This window comes from Cryptomeria japonica, chromosome 5 (genome assembly GCF_030272615.1).
Source record: "Cryptomeria japonica chromosome 5, Sugi_1.0, whole genome shotgun sequence".
Taxonomy (NCBI): Eukaryota; Viridiplantae; Streptophyta; class Pinopsida; order Cupressales; family Cupressaceae; genus Cryptomeria; species Cryptomeria japonica.
In genome coordinates, this window is record NC_081409.1 from 32,118,771 (window position 1) to 32,139,464 (window position 20,694).

General features: G+C 34.7%; 1 protein-coding gene across 1 annotated transcript; it reads left to right on the top strand.

Annotated features, from left to right (window-relative positions):
* Positions 1–6,002: 6,002 nt before the first annotated feature.
* LOC131057429 (uncharacterized) lies at positions 6,003–7,211 on the top strand. Its single transcript, XM_057991611.2, has 2 exons — positions 6,003–6,302; positions 6,727–7,211. Exons 1-2 carry the CDS (start codon positions 6,196–6,198, stop codon positions 6,932–6,934), a joined length of 315 nt encoding a protein of 104 aa, XP_057847594.2. The 5' UTR covers positions 6,003–6,195; the 3' UTR covers positions 6,935–7,211.
* Positions 7,212–20,694: the final 13,483 nt, after the last annotated feature.

The following is a 20,694-nucleotide window of genomic DNA, read 5'->3' on the forward strand; positions in this document are numbered from 1 at the left end:
TCTTTCCCTCCTATTATTTCTTTTAAATCTACTCTTTTCACTTCTTGCAATCTCTCTTGAATCCTCATACAATCTTTCTTGTATTCTCTTCTCTCTTACAAGTCTATGTGTTTATAACTTTCATATCTTTCTAAAAAACAATCTCAAGCTCTCACAATACTCTTTTCAACTCCTCTTTGGTAATATCTTTCTATCATTTTTGTCGTGTGTTTGAGCATCTTGGGATTTATCACATCCCTTATCTATCAAATCTTGTATCTTTCTATTTGAATTTTATATATCTATCTATTTGGTTGTTGTGGAGGTGGAAACACCAAAATAATGATTTGATTGAGGCAAGTCCCCAAACAACCCCAAACATTTTTCCTCTTCTTCTTGTGCATAGGTTTATTGAAAGCATTCAAACACATGAGGATTTTTTTATGTTTTTTTTTAATTTTATTTCTATTCATTTATGTTTGTATTTATCATCTAGTATTTGATATTACATTTTTATTTCTAGGTTTTATAAATTATCCAAAATACAGACTTGGGTTTTCACATTTTTTGAGTTTTTTGTTTTAGTCTGTATGATACTACAATGCGTTGCACAAATGTCTACACCTTGCACTAATGTCCTTTGGTTTAAATTCTCAGATTTGGACAAAATCTCCTTATTGCTTTCTCTTTCCATTCTTATAATCAAAATCTTTATTTTATTTCTCTATAGTCATATAGCTTCACCAAGTTAGCTAGTTGGAGATGTCTGAATGCATGAAGTGAAATTGGTTCTCAAATGGAATTAGTTTCCCTTTTTTAGAGTCATATTTCCTCTATTACACCTTAAGTTTTTGTTTCTTGCCTTTTCTATTTGAATCCTTCTAATCTATAGTTCCCTAAGATGTAAGGAGAGCCTGTAATTTGGAAGACTTCAATCAACCCATCTGAACCAACTTGGTTCTCTCTCAAGTTAGTTGATAATTAAAATCATCAAGTGAAGGCATGGCGTGAATAGCACCAAGTGCATCTTTAGTTGCACAAAAGGTAGAAAAAATTGAATAATCAAGACCAAGCTTGGAAAGGATAGAGATAATCAACTAAGAGTCCTCATTCTGAACACCACATTTTTGCAACAATAATTTGAGAGACTAGAATTTGGTGAAAAAGCCTTAGATGCTATGAAAATATTTAGGATTCAAGATAATAAGCTCATTATCCAATTGGAATCTCCTTAATGCATCTTGCTTCCCAAACAAGGACTCCAATGTAGTCCATATCTAATTAGGTGTGGTGCAAGACTCAACATGAAAGAAACAATCTAAAGACATAAACATGCATAATTTCCCAAAGGCCTCATCACACCTATTAAACCACTTTCTCTTTTTACCAGCAATTGTAGGCTCAAGTTCATTACCCATGGTCACTCTGTATAACCCTCATTTCTTCAAATTAATCTCCATTTATTTTTTCCAACTATAGTAATTGAATGAAGTGAGGAGGATAAATTATTTGGATTCATGATAAAGAAATGAAAAAAGTATATAAATGGACTGTTACAACAATATAGGTCCTCTCAATGCCAAAAAAATTCAAATGAATCACAAAAAAATCAATTGATTGGTATATCTTCCAAAAAAGGAACCCAAAAGGATATAACTGAGATCTTTGAGTACCTAAAGAATATTCTACAAAAATGGACCTAAAATATGGATAGAGGATTTGACCAACTTTCTAACGATATCTATTTTTTCCAAAAATGGAGTCTACATATGCAACATATGGGTTGACACTTGCACGAAACTAATCTTCTAACTTTGGAAGCCTATTACAAAACAATGGAGTAGAATTTTACAAAACCACCTATACCACTAGATTGACATTAGAACTAGTTTTTCAAAAATATATTGTTTGCACAATTTTGAGCCCATATGCCCAAGTTATAGCCAAAAAAACACACCTAGGTCAATTAAGGTTTGGAGACTTGAAAGGAACTTGCATGTTTAGTTTGAATATTTGTTGATGTCAACATAAAAATAGCCAAATATTGGAGAAATAAATGTAAAAAATAGTCCAAATGGCGATGTACAACCTTTAAAAATTCATTGTTCCCATGCAATATAAAGTTCATTTTACTCATAAAATATAGGTATTTCATCTTCCCTATAATATAATAGACTACCAATGACTCAATATCATAGTACCATGCAAACATGGTCACATATTACACAATATTAGTTTAAGTATTCTTCCATAATGAGATTTGGCACATGGTAACATAGTTTACATTCATTGTTACCTTAATTAGACAACATATGGATTAATAAATTTTCCTAGCATTACATGATCAATAAAGATAAAATTATGTAAATCACAGGGAGGGCCATAAATTTATATATTCATCCATTACATTAATACATTAAATCTCTTATCCTTCCTCAAATTAAAAAAGTGATGCACAATACACTAAATTTAGGGTTTTTATGACCATGATATATTATTTGAGCTTTTCATACGTATACTTATTGGGGATATGACAATTCCAACCCCATGTCACTATATGTGCCATCTCATATCACTATAGCTTTTACATGGTGTGATATGACCACATTGGTTCCCATTCCACATTTTCTTATGTTTCATTTTTCTATTTAGACATTTATTTTTAAATGGTTTCATGTATATTATTTGTTGGGGTCACATAAGTTCCAACTCCGCATCATCTTGTATGTTATGATTCCTTTACACTAATTTTTATATTTTGTAATGCACATATTTTGTGGGGGGCACAATTCAACTTCACATTACCTTATATGTCATGATCATTTAACACTACTCACCATGCATATACTTTTAGGAACCACACTAATTCAAATGACATTTTACTTTATATGCTATTAAATATATTGTTTTATGTTTTACATAGTATTACTATTATTTTCTTCCCACCTATTACATGCTTTGAATGATGATTATGTATTTTTATCACTAATTCTTAATTTGTTGGTACATAAAAATAACATGGTGTTGTTTGTGGATCCAAATCTATAACCTTTTATACTTGTGTGTGTTCTATTACATATTTACTTTGTCATGTGCATAATTCATATAGAGATTCACATGAACACCAAAGTGGGTGTGAAATCTAAGGGATAAAAGTGCACAACGATACATGTTTTCAATACCTATATTTTATGTTACTTTAAGTGAATATCATATACACATAGTTGTAGTACTTAATTTGACCTATTTAGAACACTAGCCAAATCCCATTATAGATTATCTCAATCTATACCACTCCACATATTTAGTTCTCCAACACCCTAAACATGGTCATATGACATAGTGAGTTTGTGTACTAGGATAGATGTTGTGACCTAGTCCACCTCCTAATTTCAAATTCTATGTTGTGTGGTAAAAATGGGATGATAAACTATTGCAAAACCAACAAATATCCAACCACATAAAACCCTAGTTCTACAATTAAGATCCACCATACACCAATGAAGAACAAAAAACATGCAAAATATGAAAAACATGAAAGATTATACCATTCACATGCTTAGTAGGGTTTGATCTCCATTGTTTCCTATCTCCATTGATTTTGCTTGATATAGTTGCTCTCAAATTTTGTATTGTGCACAAGAGCTCAATAAAGAACGGATTGTGGTTGTGTAGATGCTTGATTGCTTGATCATTATGAAAGGTCACATGAAGATTGATTGCATATGAAGTCATTAGGGTTGATAAGGATGAAAGGATCCTCAAATGTAGAAGACACCTTAGAAAATTGAGGGATATGATTAAGAGGTGAAAGGATAAATGGTTAGCTAGGATTAAAGGGAAGGTCGAGGAAATAATAAAATATTAAAGATGTTGTTAAAGGCAAATTAAGAGATGAATGACAAGTGTCGTGGAGGGCAAAAGATAATGAATTAGTTAAATAAATAAATACTTATTTAATTAATAAAAGAGGTGGGACCAATTAAATAAATAAAAATATTTATTTAATTTAAGGAAAGGATAATTTAAATAAATAAAAATATTTATTTAAATAGGGAAAGGCTATAAGAGGATTAATATATTAATTAAATAAATAAAAATCTATTTAATTAATAGACGACTTAAGATAAAATAATTAAATATTTATTTAATTAGGCTAGGACAATGTTAGGTGTCTACATCATGTTCCCAATTCAACCCTTCCAAAAACTAGTTATCTTGCCAACTCACATGCCAAAAAAATTGAATCAAGAATGACTATGAACACGTATTTATAGATATCTCCTAGGTCATTTTCACACATGTAACTAGATAACTAAAAAGTATCTTGACATCTCATTGAGGGGCTTTCAATACAAAAAAAATCTAAAGACAAATTTGTTATCGAGGAATCGTACTTTAGATCTTAATTGCTTCCTTGGTGTGATTGTAACAACTTTATTTTCATCTCCAAGGGCTTGGCTACTACCACTTGACAAGCCAAGGGTTTATCTTCTCATCTTAGAGTAATCTCCATTGCTTTTCTAAGCAAATCCCATTTAGAAATAAGTTCAAAGTGAATGTGAGCATATCTAAAAGAACACATTAACAAAAAGTTAAGACCTCATCATACAAACTAATCTAGATGACTTTATCTTGGACTAGAGATTATATCACACAACCTTACCTACAACAATAACATTTTGTAGAAGATAATTTCGCGCCACTCTAATCACTATTCCATATTCTAATTTTTTATTTCTTTTTTATATTATAAAACATCAACAAATTAAATGCAAAATCAAAATTATCAAACTAAAAATAAACGAACATTTTACCATATCTAACATTAATCAACTTATATTTTCAAGGTCAGAAATTGGGAATAAACTTCATTTGGCCAATATTCTTCCAAGGTATCAATGATTTTATGCAAAAACATTTACATCATTTTCCAATGAACCAAACAAATTGGTAACAATAATAGTTCTTTTACAAAATAAAATGGTCTGAATTTAATAGAGAATCATGCCGTCTCTTGGAAGGGATATATTCAAAGTTCTTTTCGTTAGAAACTGTCAAAAATTCCCTCGAAATGAATAATGTCTTTTTCCACAACTCTTAAAATAATATTCAAAGAACTATTCGAAGCAGTAAATCAATTGTATTCAAAGGAAAGATCTTGAAATTTTCAGTTAAATCTTTTTCAAAGATTCCAAAGCGAAGTATTTGTCAACAACTCTATTATTCTCCAATCTGAGATGTTTTTTGTTTTTTAATTGACACTGACATTTTATCAAATGACACCTTTGCTTGCTTATTACTTCATTTTTTATTTTTCTAGAAAATGACACCAATGTAAATTTAGGTAAAGGATATATGAATGTGCATGTTTTCAAATTTGGAGAGGAAGAACACTAATTATTATGCATTATAACTGTGTAGAGTCCATTACAACTCTAATGATACTGCTAAAGCATAGAAATTATAACATGGAATTATTTCATTCATTACAAAACAAAAGCATCCGACTATAAATTAGTGTAAAGGGCACAACATTGGAAATGAAGAAAACAAATGAATTATTATGACAATTGTATATTGTTCTTGCACAGATTGCATTGTTTTCTCCAAAACCAACTTGTCATCCATTGGATCAATTAAACATGCAAACATTATAAGCACATAAGATATGTATGGACTAAGACCTCACATACGTGTACTAATTGACTACGTAAACGTTAGAAAATTTATGTTCTAGTCAAAAGTTGGGACCCCACAAAGTATTAATAGACAAATGACCACCTTGCTTAAATGTCCTCGGTCATACAATCTTTCTGCTTACTATTTCCTATTTTATGTACCCTAAGATAATAACGCTGGTCTTAAGGAAACTAATAATATAATAGTGATGTATTAGGCAAACTAATACATTGATAATTGACAATTTCTTGAACTTCTTCTTGTTATAAACCAATCTAAGTGCACATAAGTTTATTGGCTTTGTTTTTATCACCAGGTCATTGGGAACAACATAAACCTATAAATCTTTGTTTATAAAATCCATCTGCAAGTATTGGACATCCACAGCAAACCATTGATTTTTTTCATTGAAATCAAAAGATATTGGGCATGGGTTGGAGTTAATGATTTCAGTTTCTTGAGGACTTGACTTAAATCTTAAGATTAGTGAAATAGTGGGCTTTTATATTTGTTTCTTTGACTGGTTTTTTTTTAATGGAAGCCATTGATGGTAGGAAGGTGATGGAGAGTCATGGAGTTAAAATTGAGAGGCATCTATCAGAGTCTCGTTTGTCTGATTTGGGTATTAGGTCTTGGCCCAAGTAAGTATGATATTGATTTGTTTCTTTTGACTTTCTTTCATTTCGATGATGAATCATAGAATGTGATCGGAAATAATGATGAAAAAACACACACAATGAAATCTAAAAACTGCAATAAGAAAAAATATACTCGATTTTTTTTAAAAGATGTATCTTTTTCTTATGTTTTTTTATGTTTCTTATGCTAATTAGGTGTCCTTGAAAATTTCAGGCTTTTCTGCTTTCTTTTATAGTTTACAAGAATGGCTGTCTTAATGTTTTGTGATACAATTCACTTGATTCTGAATAGCAATTGAAAAGATACTTAGAAGATGATGGCAAATGGAAGAATTTAGTTTGTAAATCAGTGCATAAATCTAATTCTAAAACTGATTTTTTTTTAGAGGAAGCTTTCTAATGTTTTTTTATATATGTGCAAGTGCAGATGGGCTTGTCCTCCAGGAAAATTTTCATTGAAGTTTGATGCAGAAGAAACATGTTATCTTGTGAAGGGGAAAGTGAGGGCTTATGTGAAAGGAAGCTCTGAATATGTTGAATTTGGTGCAGGAGACTTAGTGGTCATACCAAAGGGTATGAGCTGCACTTGGGAAGTTCATTCAGCCATTGATAAATATTACATCTTTCACCATTGACTGTTATTCCTGGAGATTATCAGAGCTTGGGATGAGATGGGAATGTTCAAAGCCTTTGCTAATGTAATAATTATACCTTTTTTTTGGTTTCATTAAAGAAACTGCACTTCTATATGATTCATGTCATACAATTTGTACCTTTGACAGAAGGCAATTGGATAGAGATTGATCTTCTTACAACTTGAGTGAGTTTGAAGAGAAGGCAGGTGTACTCCATAAGAGAAGTATAAGTTCTCATACAAGTAGGATATAAGTTTTTGTTTTTTTTTAAATTCCATGACCGAATCTGTATCTAACTTCACTATAAGCTGAAAATTCTGTCTCTTTTACCTTTATTAGAATTTATCTGTTAATCTCCTTCCTTTATCACTTCCATTAAAAGTATATTCTTCTCTTCAAAGTTTGCGTTCACCTACAAGGAGTTTCTACGTTTAGATTCTTCTTGTTCATTGTACATCTTTGATTTGTAGATATGTTTTTGGGTCTGTTTTCGAGAATTGCTCTGTTGCTATTCATATAAGACAAATAATTTTTCGATTTGGAACTTCTTAGTTGTTTAATTCTTTATTATAGAGTAAACTTCTTTTATATTGTAAAGATCTTTCTAACAATACAAAATATATACATATAATTATGCATGACAAACAATTTAATTATCATAATATTTTATAAATATATTGATTAGTTATCATAATTAAATGATATGTGTGGAAATCAAATTGTATGTGCTATTAATCAATAATGAACTTGTAGTGCTAAGACTATATTTACGGTGCAACTTTGTAAATTGAAGTATAGGCTTTTAAAATATTCCTCTACTTTGCACTTAATTCTGAAAACAAAATTTCTCTTTGATGGGATTTCTTCATTCACCAAGTTTATCAATGTCAAACCAACCTACAACATTTTTCACTTACATTGTACTTAGTTTTGAAAATGTTTCACTTCCCCATCCCCAATTTCAGCTTGAAATTGTTAAGAAATAAACAAGTTCAATACTAATGATTGTGAGGATCAATCTCTATCCAATAAATCAATCAAAGGATGAGATACAGGACTTGGACACTTACAACATTAAAATTTGAAACTTATATTCAAATCTGAAAATTAATTTGCCTTAATGTTGAAAACCATCCTTAGATCCTTCCTCTTAATGATGTGAAGAATCAACCTACATATCATGCTTAATACCCCTAGGTATGTGCAGGATCATGGTGTGCCAAAACAGGCCCTTAAGTGGCAATGAAATTTCAGAAAATCAGAGTTATGCAACTTGACATGAAAATTTGAATAAGTTGTGAACATTATTTTTAAAATATGTAAGAAGAGAATCTATAGAAAATTGAATGCAGTTTCTAAGCTACTAGTTGTTTTTTGAAAAAAAAAAATCCTATTTGATGAAGATTTCAAATTTCAATGCAGTGGTACTTAAATTTTAGGAAAAAGATAAGAAGTAGACATATGTCTGACCATCCTAATCACAATCAAATCATAATATTTTTTTATAACATTTATAATATAAGTATTAGACTCATGTCCGGATGTGACACATATTTTTTCATAATTTTTTATAAAATAAATAATTATTTATGAATTTTTTACTATAGTTTTTCATAAATTCAGAAACTCCTACGTCTGACCACCTTAACTTGGTCAAAACCTTATGAAATTTAATTTTTTTTTATAGTTCCCTGTAGTAGACAAAGCATAGGATGTGATGCATACTTCGGATTCAAAAAATGTTATACCGTTTGAAAGTTATGAGTGTTTTTCAATCAGTCTGTCAATCAGGACTATTGTCAGAATTCAATTAGAAAATAAATAATAATTATTTATTAAATTCAAAATAAGACGATCTTTATATTGTTGGAAAGCTGAGAACGTCCTTAAAAAACCCTTTTCATTTTATCAATTTTGGCTACAAAACAAGTCATCAACCACCAGTGTAAAGTCTGGAAAATTAAGGAATACTGAAAACCATGTTTTTTCAGTTGACTTTCTAGACTTGTCACTTCCAAGCCAAATCCCAAAGCATTCTCGAGCCAAAATTTGAAATTTGAAAATTTTACAACAAAAATTGGATATCCGATTTTAATAAGTAAATTCACTAACTAAATTTGCACATAATTAATCTAATGTTTATTAATATATTAATATATTAATTTATAAATAAATTAGTATATGATATTAGGGAGGGGGAGAGGGGAAGGGGGGAGTGGGGAGAGAGAGAGAGAGAGAGAGAGAGAGAGAGAGAGAGAGAGAGAGGGAGGGGAGAGAGAGAGATTAGGGGAGAGGGGGAGAGAGAGAAATTAGGATACCAAATTGTGTCGTTATGGGTCATATGGTGTCCTAAGGGGTCGTAGGACACAATTATGACCCCTTAGGACACCATAGGACCCATAGCGACCCAATATGGTGTCATATTGTGTCCTATGGGGTTATATGATATCTTAAAGAGGTCATATGACATAATATGACCCATTAGGACACAATATGACTCATAACGACACAATTTGGTGTCTTAAGAGGTCATATGGTGTCTTAACGGGTCATAGGACACAATATGACCCCTTAGGACACCATAGGACCCATAACGGCCCAATATGATGTCTTAAGGGGTCATATGGTGTCCTAAGGGGTCATAGGACACAATATTACCCCTTAGGACACCATAGGACCCATAACGACCCAATATGGTGTCATAAGGGGTCGTATGTTGTCCTTAGGGGTCATATGTTGTCCCATGACCCCTTAGGACACAATATGACCCATAACGACATAATTTGGTGTCTTAAGGGGTGATATGGTGTCCCATGACCCCTTATGACCCCTTAGGACACCATATGACCCCTAATGACACCATATGGTGTCATAAGGGGTCCTATGGTGTCTATAGGGGTCATATGGTGTCCTACGACCCCTTAGGACACCATATGACCTCTTAAGACACCAAATTGTGTTGTTAGGGGTCATATGGTATCCTAAGGGGTCGTAGGACACAATATGACCCCTTATGACACCATATGACCCCTTAAGACACCAAATTATGTCGTTAGGGGTCATAGTGACCCAATATGGTGTCATAAGGGGTCATATTGTGTCCTAAGGGGTCATATGATGTCTTAAAGGGGTCATATGATATAATATGACCCATTTGGACACATTATGACCCATAACGACACAATTTGGTGTCTTAAGGGGTCATATGGTGTCCTAGGACACCATATGACCCCTAACGACACCATATGATGTCATAAGGGGTCGTATGTTGTCCTTAGGGGTCATATGGTGTCCCATGACCCCTTATGACCCCTTAGGACACCATACAACCCATTATGACACCATATTGGGTTGTTATGGGTCCTATGGTGTCCTAAGGGGTCATATTATGTCCTACGACCCCTTAGGACACCATATGACCCCTAACGACACAATTTGGTGTCTTAAGGGGTGGCCATATGGTGTCCTAAGGGGTCATATTGTGTCCTATGACCCCTTAGGACACCATATTACCCCTAACGACACAATTTGGTGTCTTAAGGAGTCCTATGATGTCCATAGGGGTCATATGGTATCCTATGACCCCTTAGGATACCATATGACCCCTTAAGACATCAAATTGTGTCGTTAGGGGTCATATTGTGTCCTAGGGGGTCGTATTGTGTCGTTAGGGGTCGTATTGTGTTGTTAGAGGTCATATTGTGTTATTAGGGGTCATATGATGTCTTAAAGGTGTCATATGACACAATATGACCAATTAGGACACAATATGACCCATAACAACACAATTTGGTGTCTTAAGGGGTCATATCGTGTCCTAAGGGGTCATATGATGTCTTAAAGGGGTCATATAACACAATATGACCCACAAGGACACAATATGACCCATAACGACACAATTTGGTTTCTTAAGGGGTCATATGGTGTCCTAAGGGGTCCTAGAACACAATATGACCCCTAACGACACCATATGGTGTCATAAGGGGTCCTATTGTGTCCATAGGGGTCATATGGTGTCCTACGACCCCTTAGGACACCATATGACCCCTTAAGACACCAAATTGTGTCGTTAGGGGTCATATGGTGTCCTAAGGGGTTGTAGGACACAATATGACCCCTTAGGACACCATATGACTCCTTAAGACACCAAATTGTGTCATTAGGGGTCATATGGTGTTCTAAGGGGTCATAAGACACAATATGACCCCTTAGGACACCATATGACCCCTTAAGACACCAAATTGTGTCATTAGGGGTCACATGGTGTCCTAAGGGGTCACATGACATAATATAACCCCTTAGGACACCATAAGACCCATAACGACCCAATATGGTGTCATAACAAGTCGTATGGTGTCCTAAGGGGTCATAAGGGGTCATGGGACACCATATGAACCCTAAGGATAGCATACGACCCCTTATGACACCATATAGTATCGTTAGGGGTCATATGGTGTCCATAGGTGTCATATGGCCCCTTAAGACACCAAATTGTTTTGTTATGGGTCATATGGTGTCCTAAGGGGTCATATTGTGACCTACGACCCCTTAGGACACCATATGACCCCTTAAGACACCAAATTTTTTTTTAGGGGTCATATTATGTCCTTAGGGCTCGTATTATGTCCTTAGGGGTCATATTGTGTCCTAAGGGGTCATATGATGTCTTAAAGGGGTCATATGACACAATATGACCCATTAGGACACAATATAACCCATAATGACACAATTTGGTGTCTTAAGGGGTCATATGGTGTCGTTAGGGGTCATATGATGTCTTAAAGGGGTCATATGACACAATATGACCCTTATGGACATCGGGGTCAAGAGAGAGAGAGAGAGATTGTGTCCTAATGGATCATATTGTGTCATATGACCCCTTTAAGACATCATATGACCCCTTAGGACACCATATGACCCCTTAGGACACAATATGACTCGTTATGACACCATATTGGGTTGTTATTGGTCCTATGGTTTCCTAAGGGGTCATATTATGTCCTACGACCCCTTAGGATACCATATGACCCCTAACAACATAATTTGGTGTCTTAAGGGGTCATATGGTGTCCTAAGGGGTCATATTGTGTCCTACAACCCCTTAGGAGACCATATGACCCCTAACAACACAATTTGGTGTCTTAAGGGGTCATATGGTGTCCTAAGGGGTCATATGATGTCTTAAAGGGGCCATATGACACAATATGACCCATTAGGAAATAATTTCTCTCTCTCTCCCCCTCCCCCGATCTCTCTCTCTCTCTCCCCTAATCTCTCTCTCTCCCTCTCCTCCTCCTCCTCCTCCTCTCTCTCTCTCTCCCCTAATCTCTCTCTCTCCTTCTTCTCCTCCTCCTCCTCTCTCTCTCTCTCTCTAAAATATGAGTAATAAAATCAGATATCGGATTTTATCGGATATCCAATTTCTGTCATTGCCATTAATGTGGCAACAGTAAAAAAAAAAGGTGGCAATGGGAAAAAAATTTGGGACCACAAATTTATACATTAAAATCAGATATCTAATTTTTGTAAATAAAAAAGAGCCTTGTGGGCCATTTTGTGGATTCCAACGACCCACAGTCTTCATATTCTATTTTTGGTCGACGATCATGGGTTTTCAGACAGGTTGAGACAAATTTGTGCTTTTGAGAGATTCTTAAAGTCAAATCTTACATTGCCATTCATTTAGGAGCATCTTGGTGCAGGTAAATGGGGAGTAGTGGTCATCAGAAGTCTAAACGCAAAAGAAAACTGTCAAATGACCAAATTGAAGTGTATAGAGAAAGAGATAGAGAAGGTCATAAGAGGAGAAGACAAGGTATGTTAAATATTGCTAATGTTACTTCAAGTGAAGAGGAAATTGAATTTGAAAATGTGTCACAAGTTATTGAAAATGAAAATGTAGATTTTAAAAGTGAAAATTTTGAAAATGTTGAAAATGTTGAAATGGTTAATGAAAATGCTCAACATGTGGAAAATTTTGATATAGGAGGTGAAAATGTGGAAAAATTTGACATTGAAGGTGGAATTGCTCAACCAAGTGAACCATATGTAACACTTAATTACTTTAGAAATGAATACCCTCTCATGGATGAAAGACAAATTCCAAATCCAAGATCTTCAAGAACCCCAAAATGGTTACTCGAAATCGATGAGAACATTATTGTGAATCTTGAAGGCAAGAGGTCAGCAAGAACCGTTCGATTATGGGCTACACAACTTTTCGACCAAAAATTTAGCAATAAGACATTGACCGAGAAATGCCAACTCTTTGTTCAATTGCTAAAGATGATAAAGATGAGACCATTGGTAAACAAATTGAAGATTCGTATGAACAAGAAGATGGAGAGAAATTCTATTATTGCCAAAAATCTATTTGACGCTCTCAATTGAAATGGAAAGAATACCAAAGAAAGAGATAAGAGAGCTGCTCAAAGAGTGATTACAACCTCCTTAGTAAGCCATCAATTGAGGAAGGCTCGTCAAATGAGACAAACTTGTGTTGATTTTAACATAAACCGTAAAATCGTAAAACTTTGGATAGAGCACTTGCACGAAGACAAAGACTTGATGATCCACTTCAACAAGATATATGGGCTTTTGGTGGGAGGCTTCCACGTGTTGATAGAAAGTTGATTGATAATGTGAAGGAGGAGATTCAACAATTTTGGTGTTCTAATTATAGAGTGTCACCCAATGTAAAGGACGTTTTGAAATTAAGAATCGACAACCGAGACCACACACCGCATCCCAAACATTTCTTGGAATCAATCCAAACAATATTGTACAATTTTTTTTATGAAGTACATCCAACTTTGCAAATATCACAAAGGGCCTTTGAATCTTTGAAACCATTTTATTGTGTTCCTCTTAAGATTCACAATACTTGTTGTTGCAAGTACCATGTGGAGTTTTCAATGTACCATAAACTTTTATGTCATATTCATTCTACGATGCATCCTAATGAGATGTTGTAGGAGCGTGGTGCAATTCTATTTCCGAGATCATCAAGAGAATTGCAAGATCTATTTTTATGCCCTAGAGATGATGGCTACTATTTCTATAGAGATGATTATTTGAATGAGAAGTGTTCAAAATGTGGTGGGTGTCAAATTTTGTTTCATGTTTTCATGAGAGTAGCAAGCATGAGTTTGGAAAGAATTATGTTGAGAAAAAAAGATATGAGACAGTGAAATACACTTTGAAGAGTGGAGGTGAAGTTTCTAGATGCGAATTAGTCTCAAGAGGAGTGAGTATTGCTGATCTTATTTTGGATTTTAAGGAAAATGTTTTCTACAAGTATGCAAGGAACACCCATAGGTCTCAGTGGTTGGATCAATAGTTCAAGATGTGTAAGAACTCTTTCCTGATTGGCACTATTGTATCGGTGGTTGATTTTGCAGATAACTATACATTGCAACCACAGAATGAGGTACCATCTCAGTACTACATTTCAATCCAAATTTCTATTTTTGTTCACATTACATATAGACATGCTCCTGATAGTACAGAAGAGGACAGGAAGATAATCAGGGAGTATCATTTTTATATGAGTGATGATAGGTCACACTCCTCCAAGTATGTGCAACATTCTTTCAAGAATTTTTTTTAGGTCTTGCATGAGAAAGATATTGCAATTGATCAACATATCATATGGTTAGATAACTATACAGGTCGATTCAAGAATGCCCTATGTTTTATTGGTTGAGTAGAATGCATGTAGAGAGGCGTATACCTCATATTTGGTGTTTTTTTGAGGCAGGGCATGGGAAAGAGGAGCATGATGGAGCAAGTGCATGTTTGAAGAGAGCTTTAGTTAAGGAGCAATTGAAGATTTCAGGTGCAAATTTCTCTGATGCACGTTCTATTGTTGATTGGTGTAGTTTAGCATTGTCACATGGAGGTACTCTTGATTCAGCAATGACCATATTCTTTTGGTTGGTTGAGGAGGGTACAGTGGGAGATAGATTGGATTGTCAAATAATTAAAGATTCTTCAAAGATACATTCATTTCTTAGCTCAGATGCAAGTACATGGACCATTTGGACATAAGCGTTGGCTTGTTTTTGTCAGAGTTGTGTTCAGTGTGATTGGGATCAGTGCGAGTCAAGTGAGTGGGTTGATATGTGGGTTCCCCAATATCTAACTCCTTTATCTCAAACAATATTGTTGTCAAACGATGACATGGAAATCTCACTTGAGTATGTCCGTCAATTAGATCTTGTACAACCAGGACATGTTTTTGCAGTTGTTGCACCACAAGGGAATAAAGAGAGATTAGAATATTGGTTGGCACAATGTGTACAAGGAAAACAAAAGCTAACACAACTAGTGACAGATGACAACAGGTTCACATATCCTACAGGTTCAGTTGTTGTTGTGGGAACTTGGTTGCGAACATACACGATTAGAAAGAATGGCATGCCTGTATTTGAAGACTATGAGAGACACAAAACCATTATAATTTATTCACACCATATTATAGCTACAAATGTAAAGTAGTTTAAGCATCAAGAAAAACCAAAGACCAAAGAGCTATGGACAGTGACTACTGCTGATCATGAAGCAATATTGGATACTCTTAAGCAAAGAGATGACCCTTTAGGCATACTTGAGTAGTAGGTCTTTAATGGTGCCTTATTTTTTTATCATGCATTTCATTTCAAACAATGATCATTAAACCTTAATGTTCAAGTTTGTTACCTGTATATTAAGGATGTGTTCAAAATGCAGGTCTATTGATGAATGTTTTTTTTTGGCAACATGGGTTTTGTATGCACACAGCGGGTACACTCAATATAATTGGAAGGGACATATTTTTGCAACATGACTTATTATCATGCATTTGAGTCGCTTTACAATTTTTGTTATTAGAGAACACTATTTGACAATTTTTGATGATATAATTATCGCAAAACCTTTATGCTCATGTAGGTCTTTTTTGATGATATACAATAGTATCGCATTATGATTTTTGCGTCAACATAGTGGTTTATGTTGATATAATTTGAAGGGACATATTTTTATGGTATATAATCCCACCTTTTCATTTATTATCATGCATTTCAGCTGAAGTGATTATCATAAAGCCTTTATGTTCATCCATGCATTTTATGTGTAGACTAACAATTCTTAAAAATATAGGTTCATGCTAGATCATTCGCCGTTGACAAGACCCTCTCTTAGTGATGGTACATATTCCTTTGTGCATTAATGAGATTAAATTTTGTGCATAAACATTAAGTCAAGTGAATGTATTGCTATTTATAAATGACCATATCTACCATTGTCTTCAACCATGTAGAGAAATGCAATGAGAAGGGCTTTAATCAACATGCGTCTTTCTTCAAAGTTATGCTTGTATACTTTGCAGAGAAACTAATAAGTTTCATAATTATACAATCTTGTACATCTTAAAAATATTTCAAATGATCTATTTATAGATGACAAACTAATTTGTATTAAGTGTTATAATTTGTTTCTTGTAGCACATTCATTCTGCATAAAAAGGTTACTTAGTTTGGTCTTCATTTATATGCTGGCATTGTTGTACGTAAGCTTTTCTCTTAGGACATGAGGATGTCTGATGTAGATTAAGTGGGATGTTGTATTTGTATATGGATGGGAATTGATGTAACTTTGTTATGATGATATACAATGTCCATGAGCAAATTGGTTTAGTTATATTGATGATATACAATGTCTTTGTACATGAGTACATTGGTGTAGTTGTATTGATAATGAAAAAAATCATGTTTGCATATCCCTTCATGGATATCACATGCAAGTGTAATGGTAATTATGTGTATACAATACATGGAAATATTGATGATCATTATGTGTCTACAGTGTAATTCTTGTTTATCTATATTTTTCATTGAACAAGTTAGGGACATGGATTCTGAGATAGGATTTTTTAGGGACCCCTCTCATGGCCCCATAGGTTCAAACAGATTGTTCATAGGTGCCATGGATTCTGAGTTAGGGCCCGTCAAAGTTTGACAATTTTAGCACTTAGGGCGCTCAAGGGATGACGTCGGTAGGGCATGACCCCGAGCGTTCGACCAAGTGGGGGGGGAAAAATAGGAGCATGTATAGGGTAATAGTTCTTAACTAGACATGTCGGAGCTGACGGTTTGTTGTCACGATGAGAAGAACGAAAAATTGGCCACACAACAACATTCGATTGAATGAGATGGACAATTTGTTTGCCAACTGAAAAAATGTTGCCCTAATAAAATCATAGAGAAACTTGAAAAGCCAAGATAGGATTTTGTAGGGACCCTTCTCATGGCCTCTTAGGTTTAAACAGATCATTCACAGGTGCCACAGATTCTGAGTTAGGGCCCATCAAAGTTTGACAATTTTTAGCACTTAGGGTGCTTAAGGGACGACGTCGGTAGGGTGTGACCCCGAGTGTTCGAATGAGTGGGGGAAAAAATAGGACCATGCATAGGGTAATAATGCCTAACTAGACATGTCAGAGATGATGGTTCGTCATCATGATGAGCAGAATGAGAAATTAGCCACGCGACAACATTCGATTGAATGAGACTGACAATTTTTTCACCAACCGAAAAAATGCTGCCCTAATAAAACCATAGAGAAACTTGAAAAACTAAGATAGGATTTTGTAGGGACCCCTCTTGTGTCCCCGTAGGTTCAAATGGATTGTTCGTAGGTGCCATAGATTCTGAGTTAGGGCTCGTCAAAGTTTGACAATTTTTAGCACTTAGGGCACTCAAGGGACGACACCGGTAGGGTGTGACCTCGAGCGTTAGACCGAGTGGGGGGGGAAAATAGGATCATGCACAGGGTAATAATGATTAACTGGACATGTCAGAGCTGATGGTTCATCATCACGATGAGTAGAACAAGAAATTGGCCACGCGACAACATTCAATTGAATGAGACTGACGATTTTTTTGCCAACCGAAAAAATACTACCCTAATAAAACCGTAGGGAACTTGAAAAACTAAGATAGGCTTTTGTAGGGACCCCTCTCATGGCCTTGTAGGTTCAAATGGATCATTTGCAAGTGCCACAAATTTTGAGTTAGGGCTCGTCAAAGTTTGACAATTTTTAGCACTTAGGGCGCTCAAGGGACGACCCTGGTAGGGTGTGACCCTGAGCGTTCGACCGAGTGGGGGGGAAAAATAAGACCATGCATAGGGTAATAATAAATTGTATCAAGTATTGTTCATTAAATTAATTATATTGTATTGTTCATTAAATGAATTGTATTGTTCATTAAATGAATTGTATTGTATTGTTCATTAAATAACCATTATTAACCATTATTAATTATTGGAATGAGGATCAAATATTTCCATGATAACACCGTTCAAAAATGAGCAACAATTTATATGATCAAATATCAACTTCTGTATATATAAAAATGTCAAATGATTACAAATGTATGTCCATACACAAATATGGCATAAATGTCAACTCAAACAAAATGTATGTCTAAATACATGAATGTATGTCCATATATAAAATATACATGCCAACTAGACATGTAAGCATCCCAAAACTATCTATAACATCCTAATTTGTTGATGGATCATCAAAATCAATCCTCTTCACTGCGCTGCTCGGCTCCAAAGGATTCTGCACAAGAAAAACAAACCACGATTAATATTAGTTATATTATATAATTCACATTTGAAAAGTTAACATAAAAATGAACTATAATTGAACTATTCATGTTTACCTCATCTCCACTTTTTCTCTTCAGCTTTGTAGGACTCTTGATGTATGTCTTTGGTAGAGGAGGTATGTTTTCAATATTTTCATACACAACCTACATATGTTCACAAACATGACATTGATACAAGTTAGCATATAATTGTCACTGATAATAAAAAATTATATCTACTAAACACAAAATAGAATAAACACACATGTACTCGAGGCATCTCTTCTTCTTCTTCATCTTCAAGTATACTGGGTGTAGTCATCAAGGATGTGAAGCCAAGAATTCTCTGTACATATATACAACAAGTATATGAAACTATCAATCTATGTCTAGATGTGTATAATCACTACAAGTTATTTAAACTATTCATTCAATCATATTTACATTCAATTACCTTTCCCTTGTCTCCAATTGCACTACCAGATCCTAAATCACACTGCCCCACACTTGTGCTACTTGTGCCCTACAAGAGTAAAATAAAATATACATGCAAGTTACTACATAATCTAATTAATACCAATATAAATGATGAGCATGTATGTACAATAAAATACAAACGACTAGGTGCAATAATATATGTACCGTCAAGCTATCAAGGCCAAATGAAATGGCTGACAAGGTGCCCTCCTGGATCTATCTCAACTCCTCCTCGGTCATCAACTGTTAAATAGACCATGTAAATAAAAATCAGTACTTAATATTATGTAGATTATAAATATTCATTTAAAATATAGCATGAACTGTGAAAATACAAATCTTACCACTACATCATCAATGTATGATGACGGTGCCTCCTCACCTCTAGAATGCGAGGACTCCCCAAGGTATCCTCCAGTCTGTGACATAACATCGGGTGCATCATGCATCTCATGCACCTCATAATCTTCACTATTTGTAGGAGGATCAACAGACTGCCCAACTAGACCCAAGCATATGTGCCCACACATGACACAACTGTGGGGCACATAAATGTGTGGAGTTGAGGATGACGTGTTAGTGCCACCAGATGCACCGCTACCATCAAAAGTAGGTTGAGCTACTGACCCAACCTGAGAAACCAAAAGGCTACTCAAAGAGTGAATAGCCGATATGGTCCGTGAATCCACCTCACAAATGATATCTAGATGCTGCACTGGAGGTGGGGGATCAACAAGAGGAAGGGGGACATATGGGCCCTGGACTACTCTGACTTCCCCAGGTCTATTTTAGGGCATACCTAAACCCATACCTTGGAAAGGTTGGAAGTCAAAGTAGTTCACATGTTTGCCTAAAACAAACTCAGCATACAATTTTTTTATGAAGTAGAAGGGGACATCAAGATTGTTGTTGGGTGGTTTGTCAAAAACCATCCACCAATGATCCCAAAATGTTTTCACAATACTATCACTTGTGCACCATTTAATAGAAAGTTTTATTTTTGGGGGGTCTACGGGTTGACCAGTGTGGGGATTCACAAACAATGAGGCGATATCGGCTTTCGATATCTCGAGATCCTTGATCTTTTTATACGACAAGTCATCCACATATTGTTCCCTCATAGAATCTCGCCACAAAAGGGAGACATTGTGCTCCTCAATCATGGTTTCCATACTCTTTATGATCGACGTGAGAGGATCTAACATTGGGTTTCGACGAGGGATCCTACGATATACATCTGCAATCCCCCTCAATTCATTCAAATTTTGTGCAATCAAATCCTGAATTGAGGGGGGGTTTGACAAAGGAGGGTTTGGTTGTTGTGGTTGTGGTTGATCAATGTTTTCATTGTTATCCCCCATTTTTAAGCTAATTGAATGTAAACAATTTTGTATTTGATTTAAAAAAACCTAGTTTTCATGAAAAAATCATATTTTCAATGAAAAAACAAATAAACATTAAAAAAATACAAAAATTGAATGAAAATGATTGAAAACAATAAAAATCTTACCTTTCAATGTATTTTTAGCATTTTTTGGGCGAAAAACCGGATATCGGATGCAATCGGATATCGGATTTCCACAAAATCATGCACCCCGTGGGTTAAAAATAACTCACGGGCTATCACAGTCCAAATATATTGTC